General features: G+C 49.3%; 8 protein-coding genes across 8 annotated transcripts; 1 reads left to right on the forward strand and 7 right to left on the reverse strand.

The window, feature by feature from the left end:
- Positions 1-69: 69 nt before the first annotated feature.
- Positions 70-1,970, reverse strand: Triagg1_5473 (uncharacterized protein; the record flags this gene model as incomplete). Its single annotated transcript, XM_062899991.1, has 5 exons — positions 70-468; positions 526-1,027; positions 1,084-1,151; positions 1,211-1,594; positions 1,686-1,970. The coding sequence occupies 5 exons, from the start codon at positions 1,968-1,970 to the stop codon at positions 70-72; spliced, it is 1,638 nt and encodes a 545-aa protein (XP_062755594.1).
- Positions 1,971-2,656: 686 nt separating this feature from the next.
- On the reverse strand, positions 2,657-4,440 carry Triagg1_5474 (uncharacterized protein; the record flags this gene model as incomplete). The annotated part of the gene is made up of 5 exons (XM_062899992.1): positions 2,657-2,989; positions 3,055-3,324; positions 3,404-3,797; positions 3,875-4,269; positions 4,333-4,440. 5 exons carry the CDS (start codon positions 4,438-4,440, stop codon positions 2,657-2,659), a joined length of 1,500 nt encoding a protein of 499 aa, XP_062755595.1.
- A 1,035-nt stretch (positions 4,441-5,475) lies between these two features.
- On the reverse strand, positions 5,476-7,622 carry Triagg1_5475 (uncharacterized protein; the record flags this gene model as incomplete). Its single annotated transcript, XM_062899993.1, has 8 exons — positions 5,476-5,616; positions 5,676-5,814; positions 5,875-6,296; positions 6,377-6,788; positions 6,845-6,922; positions 6,994-7,056; positions 7,116-7,353; positions 7,415-7,622. The coding sequence occupies 8 exons, from the start codon at positions 7,620-7,622 to the stop codon at positions 5,476-5,478; spliced, it is 1,701 nt and encodes a 566-aa protein (XP_062755596.1).
- Positions 7,623-9,163: 1,541 nt separating this feature from the next.
- On the reverse strand, positions 9,164-11,799 carry Triagg1_5476 (transcriptional regulator family: Fungal Specific TF; the record flags this gene model as incomplete). Its single annotated transcript, XM_062899994.1, has 6 exons — positions 9,164-9,842; positions 9,913-10,134; positions 10,208-10,848; positions 10,935-11,015; positions 11,079-11,706; positions 11,768-11,799. 6 exons carry the CDS (start codon positions 11,797-11,799, stop codon positions 9,164-9,166), a joined length of 2,283 nt encoding a protein of 760 aa, XP_062755597.1.
- Positions 11,800-15,157: 3,358 nt separating this feature from the next.
- Positions 15,158-15,415, reverse strand: Triagg1_5477 (uncharacterized protein; the record flags this gene model as incomplete). The annotated part of the gene is made up of 1 exon (XM_062899995.1): positions 15,158-15,415. The coding sequence occupies one exon, from the start codon at positions 15,413-15,415 to the stop codon at positions 15,158-15,160; it is 258 nt and encodes an 85-aa protein (XP_062755598.1).
- A 489-nt stretch (positions 15,416-15,904) lies between these two features.
- On the reverse strand, positions 15,905-17,337 carry Triagg1_5478 (uncharacterized protein; the record flags this gene model as incomplete). Its single annotated transcript, XM_062899996.1, has 6 exons — positions 15,905-15,970; positions 16,024-16,130; positions 16,348-16,770; positions 16,828-16,926; positions 17,064-17,143; positions 17,198-17,337. 6 exons carry the CDS (start codon positions 17,335-17,337, stop codon positions 15,905-15,907), a joined length of 915 nt encoding a protein of 304 aa, XP_062755599.1.
- Positions 17,338-17,899: 562 nt separating this feature from the next.
- On the forward strand, positions 17,900-19,725 carry Triagg1_5479 (uncharacterized protein; the record flags this gene model as incomplete). The annotated part of the gene is made up of 8 exons (XM_062899998.1): positions 17,900-18,190; positions 18,243-18,402; positions 18,457-18,471; positions 18,525-18,582; positions 18,634-18,849; positions 18,907-19,000; positions 19,061-19,373; positions 19,433-19,725. 8 exons carry the CDS (start codon positions 17,900-17,902, stop codon positions 19,723-19,725), a joined length of 1,440 nt encoding a protein of 479 aa, XP_062755600.1.
- A 555-nt stretch (positions 19,726-20,280) lies between these two features.
- On the reverse strand, positions 20,281-23,110 carry Triagg1_5480 (CAZyme family GT1; the record flags this gene model as incomplete). Its single annotated transcript, XM_062899999.1, has 3 exons — positions 20,281-20,480; positions 20,583-22,207; positions 22,278-23,110. The coding sequence occupies 3 exons, from the start codon at positions 23,108-23,110 to the stop codon at positions 20,281-20,283; spliced, it is 2,658 nt and encodes an 885-aa protein (XP_062755601.1).
- Positions 23,111-23,517: the final 407 nt, after the last annotated feature.

Raw genomic sequence — 23,517 nt, forward strand, 5'->3', positions numbered from 1 at the left:
GCTCTTTTCTATGTCTACGAGTACCGTAGTTTATCAACCAGGCTCTTGCTTTTCCATGCAAATATCAGATCACGGTCTTCCCATAGCACGCTCAATCTCTACCAGAGCTGCGAGGACCTTTTCGTCGTATTGTCGTCTTCCGACAATCTGCAGACTCACCGGTGCATTGACATACTTCTCCGGGCTGTACATCTCATACACAAACTTGTCCTTCTCGTTCTTCGGCACGTAATTGGGGTTCTTGACGTCCTTGACCTGATCGACAGTGGTAACGGGGAAGACAACGGCCGGGTAATCCAGGAGGTTCCATTGCGAAGTGTAGCCCCAGTACCGAGACTGCTCGTGGGGAGCCGCAGCACCGAAGGATGGAGCACACAGAATGACATCTACCTCTCCCTCGCCGTTCACCGCGGTGGCTGTCCAGGCCTTGGCATATCTTGCTCGGTAGGCATCTCGTCGGGCGCAAATCTTGGCACAAGAGTTAACCGCTATGATCTGAGTAATGAGGGAAGGGAAAGCACTTACATCCCAAAGTTCGGGTACGGTCATCTTCTTGACGCTTGGCTGCTCTCCGATGATGAATTTCGTCAACGGCAAGACGGGTTCCCCGGTTGAGTTCATCAGGTTCATGACCTCTTCGCCGCCATCAGGCCAGTAGAGCCCTGAAATAATGTCCCAGGCCTCATCGTGGCCGAGCGACTCGCAAGTCCAGTCAACCACCTTGTGGCCAGCGTTTCGGCAGGCGGCGGCAACTTCCTGTAACGCGCGCCTCATGGGAGGATGCAGCTGGACAACACCATCCCACCATTGGACGGCAATTTTGAGCGGCTTCGTGAAATGATACGGCGTCCACGGTTTGGCTGTAAGTGAAGGATCAATACGCCACGGCTCGGCAGCAATGGCAACCTTCATGAATAGCTCGATCGCGTCACGCTCTACTGTCATCGGTCCTGGGGTGGAGAGGATTGTCTCCTTGCCAGCCATGTTGGCCTTTTGTCCGAAGACGGAAATGCGCTTGGCAGTTGGCCTGGGAACTCGTTAACCACATGGAAAACGGTGACATGGTAGGGTTGCTTGACTTACTTGAAGCCATAGATGCCAACATGAGCTGATGGGCACCGAACACTGCCTCCGATATCGCCACCAACGCCCTGCGCGACTTGTTAGTCTCGTACTTGCAACGGCAAACTTCGTCTTTTGCATCACTCACAAGGATACTGCCACGAATACCAATCAGGGCAGATTCGCCACCAGAGCTACCGCCGGGTGTCAAATTCCGGTTGTATGGGTTAACCGTCCGTCCATAGACATTGCTCTCGGTCTCCAGGTGCATAATAGTTTGCGGCTGAGTCGTTCTGGCGTAAAAGACACACCCTTCGCTGTACAGAATGTCGTAAAGCAGGTTTGAGGCGTGCTCTGTCTCAACCCAAGCAGCGTATGAGGCAGAGGTCTTAATGTGTTGGCCAACCATGCCATGGTGCTCCTTGGTTGAAATGGGGAGGCCAAAGAAGGCACCCTTGGGTACCGGCAGGGAATCGAGTTGCTTTGCACGAGCGATGGCCTCATCCCACAACAGCTCAGTAAGGCAATTTGTCTAAAATCATTAGCCCGGTTACTTTTTCTGCGGTGGTTATGGAAGTAGTGCATGATGTGACGTGAGATATGTGAGATATATGAGAACATACAGCGGCTTGGGCCAGCGCCGCTCTGCGCAGAAAGGCCCGCGTCACCTCCTCGACGGTAATCTTCTTTTCTTTGAGGATCTTGAGCAACTCTGTGACGGAATAGTTTTCGGTGATTTCGAGTTCCCGCGCCGTCAGCACCAACTTTGGCAGATCTTGTGAACTCAGGGGCAGGACGTCCGGGATGCCCTCCAACTTGGGCTCGACCTTGGCCAGCCCAGCATCGCGCCGGGCTCTGGCCAACGAGGCTTTGTCTTGCCAGATTGTGAGCTGCTGAGCGTCACCCATGATGTGTTATGTAATATGGAACCCTTGTTCAACCGTGCAAGTGTAACTTGTAAATACAATACGCTGTGTGCCGTGTATCAATGCTCTGGTTAATGAAGAGAAAAAGATGGTCATCAGCTGTGGCGAAGGAACGTGGCCGGCTTATAACGGCCCCGGATCAAATCATTGGGAGACACCGGCCTCGCGACTCCGGGCATCGTCTTGCCCCAATTGGCAACCCAGACGCGCTGGGCTATTACCATATCTAATCGCTACCCCTCAGCCCAGGCAAAATGAGGGGTTGCGATGGGGAGGATGGAGAATGGCTGGGCCGGAGGTTGATAAGCTAGAGCGGCCACCACCGAGGCGTGTGCCGAGCTAGAGAAGAGAGGCCGTCTCACGTGCTGGGATTTGCGAGTTATTGCCTGGATCGAGCCATTGTTTTGCATTCTATGGAGTACATGATAGTGCGGGTAGAGGCGGGCGGGTGAGCGGGAAGCCATTCAATGTGTATTGTAATGCTCCGATATCGTATTTAGACGTGTAAGCTCAGCAATATGAATCACTGAATACACAGGTTGACTCGGTTGCTACAGAGATGTAGGTATTTTAAATAGACTTCATTTTGATTGTCAAAAAGAAAAAGAGAAACACTGTTTAAGTTTCGTCTACTACTCCAGTAGACGCCCAATTTACATCAAATATTACTACTCGTCTGCCAGGTTTACGTGCACTGCCTTGGACTGCGTATAAGCGTCCAGCGCATACTGACCCAGCTCTCTCCCAATGCCCGACGATTTATAACCTCCAAACGGAATGCCGAAATGCGAGTCGCCCGATGAATTGATGAACACCATGCCGGCTTGAATCTTGCGAGCAACTTTGTGTGCCTTTGTCACCTTTTGTGTAAACACCGCAGCCGCCAAGCCGTACGATGTGTCGTTGGCCTTTGCAATGACTTCCGCCTCGGTGCTGAACTTGGAAATTGCAACGACGGGGCCGAAGATCTCCTCCTTGACAATCTTCATATCTTCAGTGGTCTAGGGTTCAAAAAGATTAGTTGTGATCGGTGTTGGAAGGAGAGAGACGAGGTAGGGATACATACATCTGCAAAAACGGTGGGCTGGACAAAGTATCCTTTGTCGCCGTGCTTGGCACCGCCGTGGAGGACGCGAGCGCCAGACTTCTTGCCCTCATCGATGTAGCCCAAGACCTTTTCAAATTGTGCCTTGGAGACTTGGGGGCCCTGGTAGGTATCCTCATGGAAAGGGTCGCCAATCTTTGTTGCGGCATCCTTGGTCTTGGCCGTGAATTTGGCGAGAAACTCATCGTAAATGGTATCTTGTACATAGATTCGAGATGTCGATGTGCATACCTGAGTACAGCCGTTAGATCATGAAAGAAGACTTGAAGAAGTAAGGCGCATGTGAACAAAACTCATTGGAGGAACTTACTTGACCCATGTTGTCCATGATTCCACTGTGAGACCACTTCACAGCCTGGTCAAGGTCTGCGTCTTCAAACACAATGCTAGGGCTCTTGCCGCCGCATTCAAGAGTAATGTTCTTCAGGTTGCTGGCAGCAGACTTCATGATGGACCTTCCAGTAGCTGTGCTGCCGGTGAAGGCAATCTTGTCCACATCCATGTGACTCGCAAGAGCCTTGCCAGATATGTACCCAAGACCGGGAATAATGTTGACTACGCCAGGTGGGAAGCCGGCCTCGACAATAAGCTTACCAAAGTATAGAGCCGAGAGAGGAGTTTGCTCTGCGGGCTTCAAGACAATGGTGTTTCCGCAAGCCAGAGCTGGCGCGACCTTCCACGCAAGCATCATGAACGGATAATTCCTGGCGCTCAACTTAGTCGCTCCAATAAATCTATCAATTTTCGGAGAATCCCTCCAGGATGCAGAAAAGGTTCATACCAGGGAATAATTTGACCACAGACACCAAGAGGTTCCTGCAGGACATAAGCCAGCTTATTGGGCCCCGTCTCAATAGTTTTGCCACTGATCTTGTCTGCGGCACCGGCATAGTACCGAAAGACGTTGTAGCTCTCGAGCAAATCTCCTCCATATGCGTCGGAGAATGACTTGCCGTTATCGAACGAGTCGATACTTGCCAGGAGCTTCCGATCCCTGTCGATTAATTCGGCCAGCTTATATATCAAAGCGCCTCGCTCAACGGCCTCGAGTTCAGACCATTCTCCATCAAAAGCGCGGCGGGCAGCGGCGACGGCTTTGTCTACGTCTTCCTCTGAAGCGCCTTGTAAAGTGACAACCTCCTCATCCGTGCTGTTCATCTGGTAAGTAAACTCGCCCTGTTCACCTAGTCGTTTATGACGTAGAAATGCGGCCGGAGTGCCTTACGTAGGGTTATAGACGGTAAACTTTTCGCCATTGGCGGGGACGTATTCATTGTCAATGAAGAGCCCCGTGGGCTGATCGTAGTTGAGCCCATTGGGCAGAGACACCTTGAATGTAGAAGTCATTTTGTGTAGGGTATTGTGTTGTTGAGGGGAATGAAACGAAAACCGCGCCAACGAAGCAGAGGCCGCTTTATATACAACCGCCTCAATGGCTTGCAAGACAATTGATGTAATCTGACAGTCGTATTTCTGAGACATCCGCCCCTCAAGGTAAAATCGCCTCACGCGGGGAGCCGCACCCACAGTTTAATATTAGCTACACTATTTGTAGTTATTCGTGGATGTTACACGCATCTAACCAGGGTAAACCAACACTACTAGAAGAAAACTTTACTGGTAGTGATTACGTGTTATGTCCGGCGGTATTCCGTAACGATCTCGAGATCTTCCTCAGCCCTACCACATGAGCTCTTCTTATTTTCCAAAGATATGCCAGCCGTACGATCCAACGTATCAAAGTCAAAGTATCTAGAATGGCACAAGTATCTCACCACCCCGATACAACACATTTACAATGCCAAACTTAAATTATGGAACACAAAATTATAGATCGCTGATAAGAACCTTGACGGCTGTCTTGGAGCGGAGTGTGGAGTCTTCCCCTCACGGTAAGCCGAACGTGGCGGGGAAGATGTTTGTTCAGAGAGTCAAGATTTCTTCTCTCAGCTTACCAAAGGCAGTAAAGCCCTTATCGAGCTTGAGCCCCGTATGAACTTTAGCAGCCGTTCCGAGCTTAGCCTTCACCGCAGACAGGACAGATAACATCCGGTACATCTATCACGCTTCGTTCCGAGCCCATCAGTTTTCACGATGCCATATCGAGCAACCCCACTTGACAGCGTCAACAGCGTCAACAGCGGCGATTGCTTTGATTCGAGACAAGCACGGGGTGTTGCTTGATATCAGACGTAGAGCCGCAGCCCGTGAAATAGCATAAGGGTCATGGGTCCCTCCTCATTAATATGTTGCACTCCTACGTATGACTGACTATTCACAAATGACCGAGACATTAATACAATGTGCATTGCAAATTGATACACCACCCCCGTTATCGATATCAATCTTTGTTCCTAAGACATTAAGAATTTGACAAGCACTCTAAGCCTTCTCAGCCTCGACAGTCACAATCTCATCAGGATTGGACCGGTAAACCATGGCGGTAAGACCAATCTCGTTGTTAATCTCCTCCATGCGCTCAAAGTCTGCGCGTGCGGCACCTTCGCTGCCAAAGACAATGTCCTAATAAAAGTCAGCATAAAGCTCTTGTAACATTGTGTTTCATTAGGCTGTGCCCTTACCATTTCCTCCAGGGTAAGACGCTTGGTCTCGGGGACGAAGAAGTAGACGAAAGCGGCACCGAGATACGTAAGTATTCCGAATAGAATATAAGTACCGTAGGTGATGCCTTGCAACATGTCGGGAGTAACCTGTCCGATTCTGCGGAGACGAGACTGTTAGAAATTGTAATCATAAACCCGTAGTTTGTAATCGACTTACATAAAGTTGTTCATCCAGTTGCTGGATGCTCCCAAGGAAACACCATAAGGTCGAGAGCTCAATGGCCAAATTTCGGCCACAATAATCCAGGCACAAGGTCCCCAACTGTAACCAAAGTGGACAACAAAGAGCCAGACCATGGCAACGGCGGCCCAACCGGCGGCCTTGTGCTCGGGCCAGTTATCGGAGTTCTTGGCGAAGAGGATGGCAATGATGATGTGGCAAGTAGCCATACCGATAGCACCGACAATGAGGACTGGCTTGCGTCCAATTCGGTCAATCCACAGCACGGCGGGAGCAGTTGCGACAAACATGACGATGCCAACCACACCAGTTGCCAGCAGAGAAACGGTGTTGTCGGTCTGACCTAGCTGCTGGAAGATGGTAGGGGCGTAATAGAGCACAGCGTTGATTCCTGTCCACTGTTGAGGATGTTAGTTTTGTTGATGCCCAGTAAAAATCCTTGTTGCATACCAGGGACTGGGAAGCAGTGGCAACGTACCTGTTGGAAGAACATGGTAACACTGGCAACCATGCAGCGCTTCAACATGCTCTTCTTTGTGAAAAGAGACTTGATGGCAACGAACTGAAGCAGGAAGTTGTTCCAGACTGTCTGCTCGCGGAGGTGGGGGAACTGCTCGGCAATGCTTCGCTTTTCAAACAGAGACTGGGCCTTGATTTCCAAAAACTCCAGCTCAACGAGCTCGTGGTCGATGGGAAGGCCTCGGAGGGTAGACAGGATTCTCTTGGCTTCCTCTTCGCGGTCGTGGTGGATAAGCCAACGGGGCGAGAAGGGCATGAAGATCATGCCTCCGAGGAGGAGGAGACAGGGGAAGATCTGAAGGCAGACGGGCACAAGCCAGGCAGCCTCGCTCTGGTGGCCGAGAGTGGTGCCGCCGATGTAGTTGGTGCCACTGAAATGATGTTAGTATCGTTACAGATGAGATTTGTGTCGTTATTAAAAACATACTAGTCAATCCAGAAGGAGACCATGATACCGAAGCAAATGGCAAACTGCTGGAGGGCGACAAGAGCACCTCGAACCTCGCTATTTCATTGTTAGTTGTATTTCTCCACACATTTTTCATATCTCTCATCAGAGAATAGATTGAGACGTACGGAGGAGCCACTTCAGAGTTGTAGATTGGCACAATCATAGACAAGCTTCCAACACCAATACCGCTGTTATCAGAGTCAGTATCAAATGCTCGCTGGTGTTCTTTCTAAGAGTAAAAACATACGTGACGAATCGACCTCCAAGAATGGCACTGGGACCGGCATCGATGGCGCAGGCCTGGACAATAACACCGATAATGAAAATGCAGCAGGCAACAATGATTCCGTATTTACGAGAGATTGTCTCGGCGAGGAAACCGGAGAACAGGGTTCCAAACCAGGCACCAAGTTCGAGAATGGCCGTCAGCCAACCCTTCTTGGTCTGGCTGGCATTGGCGTCAAAAGGATCGTATTCTCCCATGTCTAAGCGCCGCAAGTCAGTCGCATGTTCTAGCATTTCCTCTCTTACATGCTATTCACTTACGCTGTTTGAATGATGGCATGGCAAGAACGCCAGAGAACATGCCCTGGTTGTAGCCATACAGAACACCACCGATGCAAGCAAAGGCAGCTAGACTGAAGACGCGAAAGTTTTTGAACAAAGCACGCGCTCCACTGGAGCCCATGAGGGCCTGGCGACGAGACAGCGCCGCATCATAGATGGCGGCACCAGAGTCGGCGTGGGCGCCCATTGTTAAGACGAGAGGCTGAGACTAATGGCCTGTCTTTTCTTACAATGTGCAAAGAAGATGTGGTAACACCGATCTGAGATGGGAGAAGTGAAGAAGGGAAGATGAGAGGAGGAGGAGGAAAAAAAAAACAATCAGAGTCTAAATCGAGCTCTGTCACATTTCCTGCAATACGACCCTGGGAAACAGAGGGTCGATTACTACTATATAAGTGATTTGTCTCCAGACACACTCCTTGCCTCGTTTCCATGTACCCGACGGCAAGGTCATCTCCAACAAGCTGCACTTGGATATTCATCCAAGAGTGCTGCCGGCGCTACGGCAAGGAGCGCTTCTGCCCATTTTAGCCTAAATAGCCGCCAGTCTTTAAATCTTCCGTAGCTTGCGAGTGGCTCACCCGAGCTTGGGGTACCGGCCAACTGACAGGGGCTCTGGTCCTAAAGGATCGAAGAAGTTGTGTGCAAGAGTTTGTTAACGGTCCGATTTTAGTGGCCGTTGCGACGTGAGTGGCGCAACTCCCCAGATTCCCCCCCAGGCTGGAGAGGGTTGTAGTTACATAGTCATGGCCGTGTCATCGGGACGAGGACGGGGATGGGGAGAACGATGAAGGCCCTGAAATGTCTTGATTACAGCAACTGTGAATGTTTGTTTCTCTCTCCACCAGACAAGGGGCGAGAACATCCATCTGGATCCTTGGTGGAGGTATGAGCTCCCCAAGACAAACTGACGGATATACGCGCATTGAAATCAAGGCTCGCAGCTCTTCTCCACGCCGACTGCTAGAACCACCACAAGCACGATTCGCACTTCTCCAGCAGTGGAGCTCGAGCTGTTCTGATGAGGCGAATAGAATGCTCCAACACGGGCAATATTACCCCACAAACCCACACTCCGCGAATGGGGAAGCCTTGTCTCTCCAGGGATCTCATTGCTCTTCACTCCAACTACCCACGAGGCGGCTATATTAACCGGCAGTATGGAGAAGGCCTGGAGTATCCAATACGGGATCAGCCGCTAAGACGTCCTCAGAGTCATCTGCTCCCGGCCTGGATATCCGGCCTGCCTCAAGTCGTCGTCCCCTGCTGTTTGTAAATATCCACGTTTTCACTGCATCCTCGGTGAAAGGCTCCGGCTAAATGCAAATCGCCCACCATCTGGCAAGGGTGGCATGATTCGTGGGCATATTCTACGGCACATTGGATCTGTTTAGCTTGCTTGAAAAGCTGGATCGCGGTGAAAGAGGTTTTTTTGGGGGGGATATTATCAGGCAATTCGGCACGAAAATAACTTTGGCTTCACTCACTTGGGGGCCAACTATTTCGTAAATGTGAGAGAGGCCGCGATTATTGGTAGAACAAAAGATCAATGGTCATGAGCCTAGCGCGATGCTATTTTGAAGAACTTTTCCCTTTTCCCTTTCGACTCCTTTTTTTTACTCGCCGAAACGATACACGCCGGGCCGTCTCGAAAAAAGAAAACAAGATTATTATCTCACATGCCAGTCAAGATAGGCGGAGCTGAAAACCACGGCTGGCCACCGCTTGTTAGGCCGTCTCCCCCAACAGCCATGCATCCATCTCCCACTCCATCTGTTGGTTCATAAAAGTCAAAGGTTCTAGAGCGAAAGATGGGTCAGTGGCTAATGCACCATCTCCGCCTAACAGTTCGTCAATGTCCAGAACCGAGTCATCCATATCGACTATAGCCTCAGCCTTGGGCTCCGGGAAGTTCATATCCCACGTATCCTGTGGCGGAGATGCTAGGAAAGGCTCTGCTGGCTGTGTGAAAGCTGGCTTGGATGCCTCTGCGTTTCCAGTTGGAGCGGGAGCATCGGATGCTGAGGGGGCCGTCTTGGTCCGGAGCAAGTCTTCTTTCAGTTCTACGAACTGCATTTTGTCTACCATTGTGGCGTTGCTTAGGTTCAGGTCCAGGTTCAGGAAGAGCCGCAGGTACTCGATCGGGTTGTGGTCAATGAGATCGATGCACTCTGTTATCTGAGATGCATTTCCGGACATGATACGAGCTTGGGCTTGATCAGTCAGCCGACGAACGGTCATGCACACCGCGTCGATTCCGTCAAGCCGCTGGTGACATTGCTTGATGAGGCTGATGAGGGAATGAAGCTGTTGGCGATGAATGGCAGCTCGCGGATTTGCAACGCCGCGAGACATGATCTTGGCATTGACGATTTGCACCATCAAGGGCATGGCCACGAATGCAACCCTTGATTTCCCAGAACAAGTTAGCAGTGAGCACAGATGCAACCAGACCAAAGGGGGGATTGAAATCTTACACGCTGACGGGCAGATATTGTGCCAACCCCAGCCGTACCGGATTCGTGAGGTATTTGACAATGTTATTGACGACATCTCGAACCTCGTCGCTTTTGCCCACCAACTTGAGGCACGACACATCTCCGTTTGCGTTTGCGTTTGCGTTTGCGTTTGCGTTTTCGTTCTCTGCGTCACGAGCCGCATAAAATATCTCTTGATTGACAAGTGCCAGTTTTGCGGCGCTATATGCATGATGCTGTCAGTGCTCGTACATCTTACACGGGGAATGCCAATGAATTTGATATCGGCACTCACAAGTAATACGTAAACATTAGGTTGGTCTGGATGATGAGGAAATGCGGCCGGATCCCTGGCTCGTCTGCATCGTCGGGGAACTGCCGTATGGCCTCGTCATACCACCCTTGCAGCTGAGCCGTGCAGTCTGCCATGGCCTTGTGATGATCGGCTATGCTCGTCTCGCTCTCGAGCCCATCCTCCGAGGTAGAGCATATTCGCAGCAGGTCCGTGACAACCACGCATAGCTTCGATATCTGTAAAAAGACGTCGAAGAAGCGCCTCTTCGACTCGACCTTGTAGACGCGGGAGCGGTGAATCTCGTTTTCGAAGTCTTCGAGGACCAGTGGTGGATATTTCTCTTGGATGCGCAGCGTTCTGCGGAGAGCCAGAGCAAGGACGCGATCGCGAATGCAGCAGCACCACCAGAGCCGCCGGAGAGATATTCTCGTCTGCGCTGGGATCACGGTGTGCTTGATTCGGCCGGCATTCGACGTCAGATGATGCGCTCGAAGTGATTTTGCGTGCCGGATGGCGATGCTGAGCCATGTGCTATTCGACTTTGTAGGCCCCGGCCTCAGTCCTGCTGGCCAAAACGTGAATAGTAACGCAGCCTGGCCGAGAGAGATGGGGTCTGATTCGATTTCGAAATCGTATAAAATCTGTTTCGTGCAAACATGGTGGTTTTGGTTTTAGTAATCTTTATTTGCTGGAAGAGTGGTATTGGTGTGTGGATGAGGTTGCGAACCTTTGCTTTTTTGTAGAATGCTGCCGTGGCTGATCGGGGGCAGTCATAGCCTGTTGCTTCCGCAATCGCTCCAGGAATGAACTATCGCGGCGGTGTTGGTTAGTTTGTCCTTGATAGAAGGGATAATTTGGAATCTGGGCTCACAGCACAGGCGGCAAAAATCATTGCTTGGAACACAAGAAGCGAAATCTTCTCTCCGTTGGCACACGAGAATGAGTCCCAAAAGTCTCCCTCCTCGATGAGTGGCACGATGGGGTGAACATGGAGAAAGTACATTCGGACAAACTCGTTGAGAATCGGCATAGGTGGAAGATCAAAGCATCCGTTAAGCTGCATGTACTTGATATCCAGGTCGGATAAGTGACCTAACTCGGGTCTTCTGATGAATGGCAAAGTATCGTGGCTGCTGGATCCTATTTTGTTGATGGACGGTGGAGTTTGCTGTGCGAAGGCATTATAAGTGTTGGCTCTATCCCTCGCCTGGCTGTTCTTGTGTAGATTTGAGATTGTGTTTGCTGTTTTGGGAGAAAATCCTTCGAGATTGATGCATGTGCTTTCATTTGTCCTAATGTCATCCTGAGGGCTGTCGAAGCCGTTGAGTGTTAAGCCCCTCAGGCTAGGTGGCACAATCCCACTCAATCGCCGGGCCCATTGATCTATACTGTCTATGCCAGATGGGTTATCATCTATCAGTCTCGCTGATACACCGTCAGACACCGACCCTGCCTCCTGGCGACCAGAGAGTTTGGAGTCCGACAATGAGCTTCGGTTGCTTCCAAGATTAGCCGACTTTTGCTTCCTTGTGGAAATTATCATGACTGCAGCTCGCATACCGTTTTGACTTGCGCTCCTGGACTGCGCACATCTGATGATCAAGTTGACAATTCAAGCAAGGAACTCCGCGAAGGGTCACGTCGCACCGGACTTTTCTCTGGCGACAGTGAAGGCAAGCCTTGCTTGCGCGTCGTCGCGGCATCGTGATGGTCGAACCGAATATGAATGTGAAGCAACAGGAGTATGTGTAGTTGAATTACAGAAAAAAACTAAGGAGTTGTTGATTATTGAAGAAAGATTTGAGCGTTGTGAACAGGAGAAATTGTTCGCCGCCACGTGGATCGTCACCCTTTTTTTCACTAGCTATTGTTCGTCATCACTGGGCTAGCGAGGGACCTTCACTTCCTATCCACTCTTCCCCAGAAAATGAAGCGAGTTTCTTTCCCTCCGGTCTCTCTCCCCGCAATACGCGGATCTCGGGACTTGCTTGGGCAAACTCCATTCTACTCCGCAACATCCCGCTGGCTCCGACTTAGCGCTCAAAGGCTGAGGATAGAGAGCCTACGAGAGCCAATATCAAGGTGAGCCAAAGTCTTGTTAAGCTGCCAGTTAAAATAACGGCTCGCCCAGCCAACACGAATCAGGATAAGGTTGCCTGTTTTGGCTCAAAACGCCGTTGGAAAGAAAAGAGTCCGGCATCGTTGCACGGTAAGCACGCATGGACTCTCCGCGGGGTCTCATCCTTAGCTCAGCTATAGCTCTGTCGAAGCCTCAAAAACTGACTCAGCTTGAAGCAAGGCTTGACGCTTAATAACGTTGATTGGCAGTCGCCGGGTCCTTTTGAGTTTATCCTGGCGTCTGGGGCCCCTCGTCAAGTCAACTTGCCTGGACAAGTCAACTTGGTCGAGAGGCATTGTACCGTTGAATTGCTGGGATACTACCTATTTGCTCACTCAGCGCTTCATCCCACTCGGCGGCATTTCTTCCGTCATAATGACTGACTGTAAGACAGCATCATGGTGCTTTACCACCGGTTCCCGCGGCCCCGATCATGCCGCATTGATGTTGTAGAAGCTGTGGATTGTATTATAATGCCCCTTGGGCTCCGAATGCTACGGGGGAACCGTCTCATTTTCGTGTCTCTATTCCTCAAGCAACCGTGTGGATACGCCTCGGCGCCACGCCAACCATCCCGCGGGAGCTCATTCGTAGCCATGTCACAGGGCACCGTGGACTTTGATAGTTTGTTTTTAGGTAAGTCTTCGGAGTAATGGTAAGCGGTTTGCGAAGCAACAGGGACTGCACAGTAAATACGCGCATACGCAAAGAGAATACATCCATTGCTCTGTTGTACAAGTTTGGCGCGGCGGGTTTGTGCAGATTGCCTGTCTCTGTATGCTGAACATTATTCCATTTTGTCTCTTTATACAAGTACACGCTACTTGAATAGCTTCGAGACCAAAGTCTGTGGGGATTCGCATTCGCCTATAAGTGTGGCCAGTTGTGGCAAAGCGAAAGCCTGGTCGCGTGAATGGTCTGCTGTCGGACACACTCCGTGGAATCTGACACTTTACTACTCCGTAATTAGCATGATGATGGAAGCTAAAGGGACTAAGACGGCTTTGCGGCCTTATCTTGCCGCGCTTATCGGCTATCCGAGAGAAATTGCCGGCTCACAAAAGTTGAACAACTCCACACATGTGCGTTTTCGAGAACAAAAGTCGGTATGAGGGTAGCATCGAAATAGTAACGAGTAGTAGTAACAGGAAAAGGAGATCCACAGCCACCAAGCTTCAATTTTATATTCCCTCAATCATAAGAACTTTATTACTCAAACCCCAGCTCTCCTTGCGCTATACGTAGATCGACAGGGTGAAGACGGCCCCACGGCTAACAACCTCACGGCTAACAACCTCAACGTTGCCTCGGCAAGGATCCACTCACGCTATACGGTTGCTTAGATGCTCTGGTGATGGATGCACGGTAAATCAAATTGCTCATCAGTTAGGATGATTAACACTGGTAATTGTCTAAATGACGCCTAGTTATGTATCTGATTCGAAGAGTCAATTTGCAACCATGAAAGCTAGAGTCATTGAGTTGTGGAGGATTCAGTACATCACTCTGTAGATTCATGAATACGAGTGCAAATAGGGGCTCCTTTGCACTAAACTGCTTTCTGGTACACAAGTTCCCATCAATAATACGGTTGTGGGACAATATTCTGGGGATGCTTGGAAAACTTTTGCTAAAGCTAACATAGTTTGGCTATTTAAAAAGGGAGTAACCACCCAGCACCCCTAGTTGGCTATCCGGCATCTCATCGACTTCGTGAGGTTCGAGTGTCAGAACAAGCTGTGAAGAGAAGCCTTTATTTATCTCATTATCTAGCAGGCAGTGGATGTTCGGCTGTTTGAGCACCTGCTGCATTCACTACTTTCTTCTACCGTCAATACTCTCTTCTACCATCGATACTTTCTTCTCGTATCTGCTGCTATGACCATATTCTTTTAGTTTAAGTTACCATCACGATTTATGTAACCTCAAAATTGAGACACGAGATACTGGATAATTACTCCTTTAATCAGCCCCGCAGCTTCACATATGCTGATTACTTCGTAAGTTCTTACCCAAATGCTGACAATTCATGCCAGATAAGCTAGAACGGTGACAAAGGCCCGCAAGTAGTACGACAGAGATTGGGAACTAAACAAGAAAAACACGTCACTTTCTCAACGAGGATGAAGAAGGTAGTATTCCTAATGGCAATTTCACCGAATATCATCTCGCTCGCTCGGCTCTCGGCGATATCAGTAGCCAGGAACAAAGAGACGATGCCAACGGTGGGAGTCGAGCAAGTCCAGAAATTGCTCTCGCATCATCATAACTAAGGACTCGACTGCCTCTTTACACGAACATGCCGAGATGAGTATGTCCTGCCCCCCACGTATCGTGCCGCATGGGTACACTGGCTAGCCGGCACCATCCCATTGCTCGCAAGGACTCTGGAGCTCCGTATTCGCTATGTCCGTGAGAAGAAGAAAAGTAGACATTCAACGCCTCAGTCGCTGCGCGAAGTTTGAGTATCCAACACGAATGTGAAGGAAAGATGTCTACCTAGTTACTACCATAGGCACGTACTTGAAAGAGTAGATATTCGGTTCGCTCAGCAACGTATTTTATACTGTACCGGTTTCTTCTACTATAGATACATTCTTCTAGTATCCGCTACTGTAGCTATACCCCCCTTGTATTTGGCATTATCAATACCATTACGTTTGTCTACACAGAATGCTGGATAGCATAATTGTCGTGTTAAATAAAGGCGTTTCCAAAAGAAAATCGCCCCTTATCCACGTAGACACCTCGTGGATTCGGTAGTAAGTGACATGGTGTACTGGTTCCAGTGCGTGCGAATCAGCTCAAAGAGCATAATTCCGCGTGATGCTCTAGTTATCCAGTGTGGCAACCTCGACCTCCTTTTCGATGGCGAAATCGGCGTCCTCGTCTTCCACTAGGTTCTCGTTGTATGAGTCGTTTGCATTAGTAATTTCAATGGTCTCCCACCCCTGTCGCTCTTTCACACGCTCACTCAAACGCTTGATTTGCTCTCGGTTTAATTCGGTCAATTTGGCCTTGTGGATATGTTTTCCCAGTCTTATTTCCAATGCCACTCGGAGAGCTTGGTCGTCCAGCTTCAGCCACATTTCGCGTCATTCTAGGACTTGGCTGCCAGCGAGGATTCCAAAACAGCGGGCGTGGTGAAGATCGACTCTCCGATGCTCATGATGTTCATATTTGCGACCAAAACCTGGGCGTCTGAACCTAGATCTGAACAGTTCTGTACAGCTTCGATTTCTACCCCTTATCGACAGAACGAACTGTGAGTGTTTTAAACGAAGAGGCCTACTGGACTTTGAGCGATAAAGATGCTGCTATTGCTCTTCTAGAACCAAAAAATAGTAGAAATTCATACCAGCTTGAAGAATAAGCTGGGTTAGGCGATGCACTCTGCATCACATAAAATTGAATATTTGTCATACTCTTGCTACATTGCAATTTTCTTTTGCATAAAATCTTTGCTAAAGGTACCAAACGCAAGCAGCATCGTTAACGCTAGTCCTCCTTCGCCCGAGTACTATTGAAAAAGATGACCTGTCCTCAGTCTTCAGATTCGGTGGTTCTTCAAGCTTAGGTTACATTCCGTCCAAGTCGAGGATCGCTCTACCTTCAACCAGACCAGCCTGCATATCCTTAAACACCTGAGTACGGTCAGTATTACTGTTTGTTCAACCATGGGGATTGCTTTACTTACATTTGTCAATTCGCTCATCTTCCGTATCTGATAATGGCATTTGATAAAGCCTCTTGCTGCAAGATTAAGACATTCTTTGACATCGACTCTGTTCCCGGTTTTGGCAGCTATATATTGTTAGCGTATTATACTGAGAGTGCAAAACAAGGATGATAGGTTCCTGACAGATAATTCTCAGCTCTTGACTAACTATGGCTGAAATGTTCGGGGTAAACGAGACAGGGTTTCGGGGGACTCCAATGCACACTAATGTCCCTCTGAAACATAAAGATGAAAAGGCTTGAGCATACGCTCTGCTGCTCGATGTGCACTGAAGAGAAATACGAACGCCACCGTTGCTGAGCGACTTGACCTTTGCGGCAAGATCTTCGTCCACGCCAAACTGAGTAACGTCAATAAACTCGTCTGCACCTTGACTCAGGCAGAAGTCTTTCTTCGAGCCAACATCTAACGCGATGACTCGGCCACCCATTGCTTTCGCATACTGAATTCCAAGATGTCCCAACCCCCCACCAGCACCAAAAACGGTAACCCAATCACCGGGCCGAAGCCCAGCTTTTCTCAATGCCGTATAAACCGTGACGCCTCCACACATGAGAGGTGCCGCTGCGGCAAGGTCAAGATTCTCAGGAATTGGAGTAACATATCTCGCTGTCGCAACACAGTACTGCTGAAACGTCCCCGGTGTGAAATATCCTGATATTTTTATGTTCAGGCAGGATGCTTCAGCACCTTCGATACAATTATCTTTGTAAATGCGTTAATATCTACCATCTGTTCTGGCGTACAAGAGTAAGAACATACCGCAAGTTAGACAAGCATCAGCTGCATACTTGATGCCAACACGAGAGCCAATTGGCGGCGATGTAATCCCTGGGCCATGAGCAACGACAATTCCAACGCCTTTTCATTTCGAGCGGTTAGTTGACAAGTATCGAAAGGGATTTGGTATCTTAACTACCTTCATGGCCACCAATCTGTCCTGATAGTCTTTGTCTTAATCAATCATTCGCGAGTCATTAGATAGGCCACGAACTTACCTTTGGGAGTTGGAACAGGAAGTCCTGGAAGCGCATTCAAGCAGAACGATACATCAGTATGGCACACACCAGAATAATATCTAATCCGATTAGCCAAGGAACGGAGTAAACACGACTGGACATTAGGCACTGACAGCCGAACAAGAACTTCTCCTTCAGCAGGGTGCGGAACAGGAAGATCAATCACCGCCGTTTCCAACGACTCTCCGGGTTCAGAATAAACCACCGCCCGATTAATCAGGCTTTGCGAAGACTTTTCTAATTCCTCCGGCATTATGTAACCTGGCACTTCGGAATACAAGTCTGAGCCAGTAATCAGTTGTATCCAGTTTCGGATTGACCCTTCGGAGTACAGGTGTGAGACAATAAGCAGTGGTATCCAGTTTTTGGCCGCAACTTTCTTCGACTGAATGGATACCCGTAAGCAGTTTTGATATCTAGCGATCAATATAGGAGAATGCTACTCAGTACTAAATATATGATTATGAAGCAATATCACGGACGAGTAGGCATCCATCCGGACATTGAACTTAACTCCAGTTTGTCTCGCCGAATTCACGCTCCCGAGAACCATACGGGAAGAGCCGGTCGCCCCACATGCCTCTTTCGCTCCAAAGCTCGGCGCCGGACCTCATATTGAACCGTTGGTTTGGTCCGGGTTTACTTTGGTATTTGTAAGAGTAACATTGAGACAAACAAATATCACGAATGCCAAAAGTCATAGGCAAATAGATAGAGGCATAAAAAAGGGAAAGCTAAAGTATATATGAAGAAGGGCCGCAGTACCGTAGATTTAACCATCCTAGCCCAAATCGAATCACGTACGCAATATCAAAATGACACCGTTTAACTTTGAGTCGTTTTACAATGTCATTGATGGCGAGCTAGAAGCTACAGCTGAAGTTCGCCACGGCATCAACCCGGCAACGCTCGAACAACTGCCTCCAGTGCCTATCAGCACGCGCCATGACGTGAATAGAGCAGTTGAAGCGGCCCAACGTGCTGCAGCGGCCTGGGCTGCAACGCCTATTGAGGAGCGCAAGCAGAAAGTCATTCAATATGCTGATGCTGTAGTCGCCCTTGCTAATGAATTCGGTAAAATGATGACTTTAGAGCAGGGCAAACCCGTATGTCTATATATCATCGATTGAAGTATAGCATTCCGCTAACAACATAAAGTTGAGTCACGCTATAGGGGAGGCTCATGGGGCGGCCTTATTCTTAAAGGGGTTTGCACAGATGGATCTCTCGGACCGAGTCGTTGAGGATACCGAACACCGCCGAGTAGTGACACGTTATGTGCCTGTTGGTGTATGCGTCGGTATCGTTCCGTGGAATTGTATGTTCTTTTCTAGAGTATGGGTTTTGTTCATGTTAAGCTAACGTCATCTAGTCCCTATGACTACTTGTAAGAGGTTAAGGCATCATATCGAATTCATGTTGTGCTTACGCGTTGTTTAGTGACTTTTAAGATGGGGCCAGCTTTGGTAGCAGGCTGCACAATTATCCTGAAGCCTTCGTAGGTGCTTCTATGTGTAAATGATGTGTTTTAAAGCTAATATTTGACAAGTCCATTTACTCCGTATTGTGGACTCAAGATGATTGAACTTGCCCAGCAATTCTTCCCGCCTGGCGTCGTGCAAGTCTTGAGCGGAGATGATAGCTTGGGTCCTTTGCTCACTGAGCATCCTGATGTAGCCAAGGTTTCTTTTACTGGCTCAACTGCAACAGGTATCAGAGTGCTGCAGAGCTCTGCGCCATCTTTGAAGAGAGTCACACTTGAACTGTAAGTCCGAGCTCTTCTTTGGGCCTTCCTCCCATGGGATAACTGACAAAATTGTAGTGGCGGTAACGATCCGGCAATTATATGCTCGGATATTGATATCCCGAAAGTTGCAGCGAAGGTTGCCATGAAGTCGTTTGTTAATAGCGGCCAGGTAACAACCACATATTAGTTCATATAACCTGGCTACCAGCTCACTTCTAATTCTTAATAGGTCTGCATCTCTATAAAAAGATTATATGTCCACTCCTCTATATATGAAGAGTTCCTGGCAGAGCTCTCAAAGGCCACCAAGGCTCTTGTAGTGGGAAATGGCTTGAATGAATCAACAGATCTCGGACCGATTCAGAATGCAATGCAATATGAGCGACTCAAGAATTTTGTGGCTTCTATTAAACGCGATAAACTCACGATCGCGGTCGGAGACTTGGAAAATACCTTTTCCACTAGCAAGGGCTATTTCATGAGTCCTCTACTTATTGATAACCCACCCGAAGATTCACGGGCTGTTGTTGAAGAACCTTTTGGTAAGTAAGATCCGTAATCTTATTTATTGGCTTATTTTTGTGACTAAGCCTATTATCAGGACCGATACTTCCTGTGCTCAAATGGGACACCGAGGAAGATGTCATCCATCGGGCGAATCATTCCGCTGATGGGCTGGGAGCCTCAGTTTGGTCGCGCGATGTGGCTCAGGCTGAAAGAATGGCAAGACAATTACAGGCTGGGTTAGTTTGGATCAACACCCATCAGGAGCTCCAAGTGGATGCTGTTTTTGGGGGGCACAAGCATAGTGGAATTGGCAGCGAGCTGGGGATTGAGGGCCTCAAAGCATACTGCCTGACTCAGTCCGTTATACACGACAAAGTCGGCGCATAAAGACATCACTAAAACTCCATTATGTAATTTAGATAGTTATCTAAGAAGTCCTTGGTCTTGAAAATTAACGTTGCCCGTCTTAATTACTTGTCGGGTGTTGGATGATTTTAGTGTTTTATACATAGGTAATAAGGCTACCATATCAAGTGTCTTAAGTTTTTAACGGAAAGTGTGAATCAATAACATTCAGGTATCTTATAGCGCTGAGAAATACTCCATAGTTTGCATCAAATGTTTAGACAATTGTAAAAGAAGACCCAATGGTGATGATAGTAACTCCGAAGCCACAATAGTGAATGGTCGTCCGCCGTCTTGGATCGGACCGGACCGTAAACAAAAGCCGTGCCGAAAGACTTTTGGTGGAGATCTTGGAAAATCTCCTTGCAATGTTAGTACTCCGTACAGCATACGGCATGCCCGTCGAACCGCCAGAAACAGTGTGCGGAAGTAGCCGAATGCACCTCTGTAGTACGACGGAACATCCCGCTACAATACGGAACCTTCCCAGCAAATGGCGGATCGATTTGGATCATTGTAATCCGAAGTGAAAACGATTCAAGGTTGCTTCTGGGGACAGCTGCGGGCCTTCCACCGTCTAATGACCTCATCCCTCTCACACTGAGAGGACTTGTGGAAAGCCTCAATCCCTTGGCGTAGCCTGATCAGAATGATCTCGGCTTTGTACTTGGTGATATGGTGTTTTTGCAGTTCCTTTTCCACTCCTTTGAGCGTATAACCGGGCAGGCCGAAAGCAGCTACGAAACGGTCAGAATCTCTTATTATCAATCCGGATTTGAGAGAGCGCTCTGATGAACGCTTTATCCTCATGTATGACTGCGAACAAGGGGGAAACTTACAAGCGCCCAGATTGGAAAAAAAGCCCTTTGAACCACGCCATACGCCTTTTCCGATCCCTTTGGCACCTTCTTCGTGGACACTTTGATAGGGATAAACAACGATTCCGCTAAACGCCTCCCATAACCCAAGCGTAAACTCCTTGCCGGCCGCCACAAGACCGGTCTCAAGGTCAATAATCTGGTCTCGACGCCGAACTTCAACCCCAGCGTAGCCACACGAGGGATAATTGTGAAATCCATTTGCAATATTGTAAAAGAAGTCCACGGGGACTTTCAGGCCAACTTTGGTGAGCTCAGCGGCATACCGACCAGTCGCCCGTGTGAGATAGAAGAGGTGACCATTGCGGCCTTTTTCTCGGGCGTGCCAGGCAGCTTTTTGCTTATCGTATAGGGACGGCTGTCGGATCAAGGTGTCGATATCAGCGTTATTTGTCTTTAACGACTTTCTCGCTACTTTTTGGGCGTATAGCTCCATCTCTCTTGTGTTGAAAGTGGTGGGATTGATACGACGGTTTGGCGAGGTTCCGTTACTCGCTACCGAACCATTGGCAATCTTGCCACCCCATGGATCTATGAATGAGTGTCTTCTACCCTCCCATTTGGGGTGCTTTGGCCGGTACCTTAGAGCATGAGAATAGTCGAAAGTCGCTGTAGCTGCGTCCATCATGGGGCCGGTGAATGCGGCCGCGAAGCCAACCAAGGGATGCTCGGCGCCTTCATCAACGTACCAGTTCTTGCGGCGTATGAGTTCAAGCTCCGGAGGCTGTATGAGGCCCTTATCAACAAGGCAAGAAACGGCAAAGCTACTCAAGCGAGTGTCCGTCTTCTTATGGCGATGCGTGGCCAACCGACCTGGGCATATCTCACACTCGAATTGGTCTAAGCCAAGATGGTCTTGAAAACTTTTGGCCGTGTCCTCAGCACCATTCTCTTCAGCAATGTCTTCCGCCATCCGTTGCGCGGCTTCTTGAACATCAGGCATCAAAGCAAACGATATGCTCTCGGCCAAGATTTCCGCCGTTAAATCTTTGAATGGCACTGGGTCCGGTCCGGCTCCGGAGCGTGCAATCATCTGCCCCCAAAATGGCTGATCTCCAAAGAAAGGAACAATGACCGTAGGTCTACCAGCTGCGATGCCTGCAGCAGTGGTACCAGCACCTCCGTGATGAACTACTGCCGAGACTCGTTGGAAGAGCCAGTCGTGCGGGCAGTTGTCGATCAGGTATATATCTTCCGGCACCTCACACCTGTCTCCTACACGACTCCATCCTCTGCTGATGATGGCACGAACGCCTGCAATCTTGACGGCTTCGAAGAGCATCTCAGAGAGAGCATCCGGATCTTCAACCACAATGGACCCAAATCCGATGTAGATTGGCTTGGGCCCCTTTTCTAGGAAAGCAGTCAATTCCGGTGGAGGAGTGTATGAGCTGGCCAATTTTAAGAAGGAATATCCAGCAATTTCGATGTGTGAGCCCCAGTCCGGCGGCTTCGGTATCAGAGACTCAGGCCAGAGATAAGTATACGGCACACGGAGCCTGGACAGAAGTTGGAATCCCCACATGAGGCTGATAGGATCGAGTCCGAGTTTCTGGCGGCGGAATTTGTTGATCAAATCCCCAAGACTAAAAATGAAAGGAAACCGCGTCAGTGGAAAACATCGATGCTGGGTACAGACAGGAAGTGTGGACAAACCCTTGCCACATCAGCAGCTCCATCATGATGAAAGAAAGATAGTTGGCCGTTTTTGCATCCGCGCCGCTGTAATTCATTGAAGCTAGAGGGTGAGGGAAAGCAGTAGTGGGAGAAAATGGCATTGTGAAGACCATATGCAATGGAATTCCTAGCTTTTCGGCGCAATGGATGTGTGCGAGGGAGGGTGGATTGGCGATGATGGCGTCTGCAAGAAAGAGATCGTCGACGTTTTCTACGTCTGTCGCTCTGATGGGCTCTCCCATTCCGTCACCAGCCTCGATACAGCTTCGCCAAGCACGATTGATAATCTCCCACATCTCGTCCCTTCTCTTTCCAATGTCACCTGCTCTCACACTTTTGCGGCTGGGAACCAGGCCCGGATTCCTCACCATGTACGACATCAGCGCCTCGGGGTCGCCGCCAATGCTGAAGAACTCGACGCCTTGGGACTCTACGAATTCTTTGAAAGCAGGATGCGTACAGATGCGTACTCGATGTCCATACGGTGGTTTGGAGAGTATTTGGGCAATTGGAATAAATGGCTGAACATCGCCGCGAGAACCGACGATGTGTATTGCGATATTCAGCGGCGGGCAGAAACCGCCAGTCGACTTGCGTCTCCCGCATATAGGAGTAGAACAAGGGCCGGTCTGCACTCGTTTCGACGTCTCTTGGAGGTTCTTACACCATGTTGCCAGGCTCCCGGCATCTTGATGGAAGCAAAGCTCGAATCTCCCATCTTCTCCGATATTTCCTGTCGTCAAGTCTTTCTTCTGCTCATCTTCAATGGTGACATGGCCGGCCGCGTTCGATCGGGTACGACTGAGAAGCATGTTGGATTCACTTGGGCACCCAAAGAGAGAGCACCAGCCTCAATATTCGGTCGTCTTGATGTCTTGTCTTTGAGGAAAGCATTTTAAGGCAACTAGCAAAAATAACAAAAAAGAAACGAAGGGAGGATGTTTTGCCTGCATATAGGTAGGCAATTGTCTAGCAGCTCAGCTGCCGGGCGACTCCGTGAGAGAGAGCTTGTCCATCCGGTAGATCCGCCACTAACAAGCTCCGGAAGTCTTACATGCGGTTAGCAAGGCTCCGTGACGTGGTGTTGCCTCGCATGTGCAATTGGAATTGCCACCTCATAACCAGAGCCGGTTCTGGGCTCAAACGCCACAGGAAGGGCTCTCCGCAAAACTGGGTAACAACCGCGGCACTTGGTTATCGGTGAACCCGCATATATGCA

The sequence above is a fragment of the Trichoderma aggressivum genome, assembly GCF_033847375.1.
Source record: "Trichoderma aggressivum f. europaeum strain CBS 100526 chromosome Unknown scaffold_019, whole genome shotgun sequence".
NCBI lineage: Eukaryota > Fungi > Ascomycota > Sordariomycetes > Hypocreales > Hypocreaceae > Trichoderma > Trichoderma aggressivum.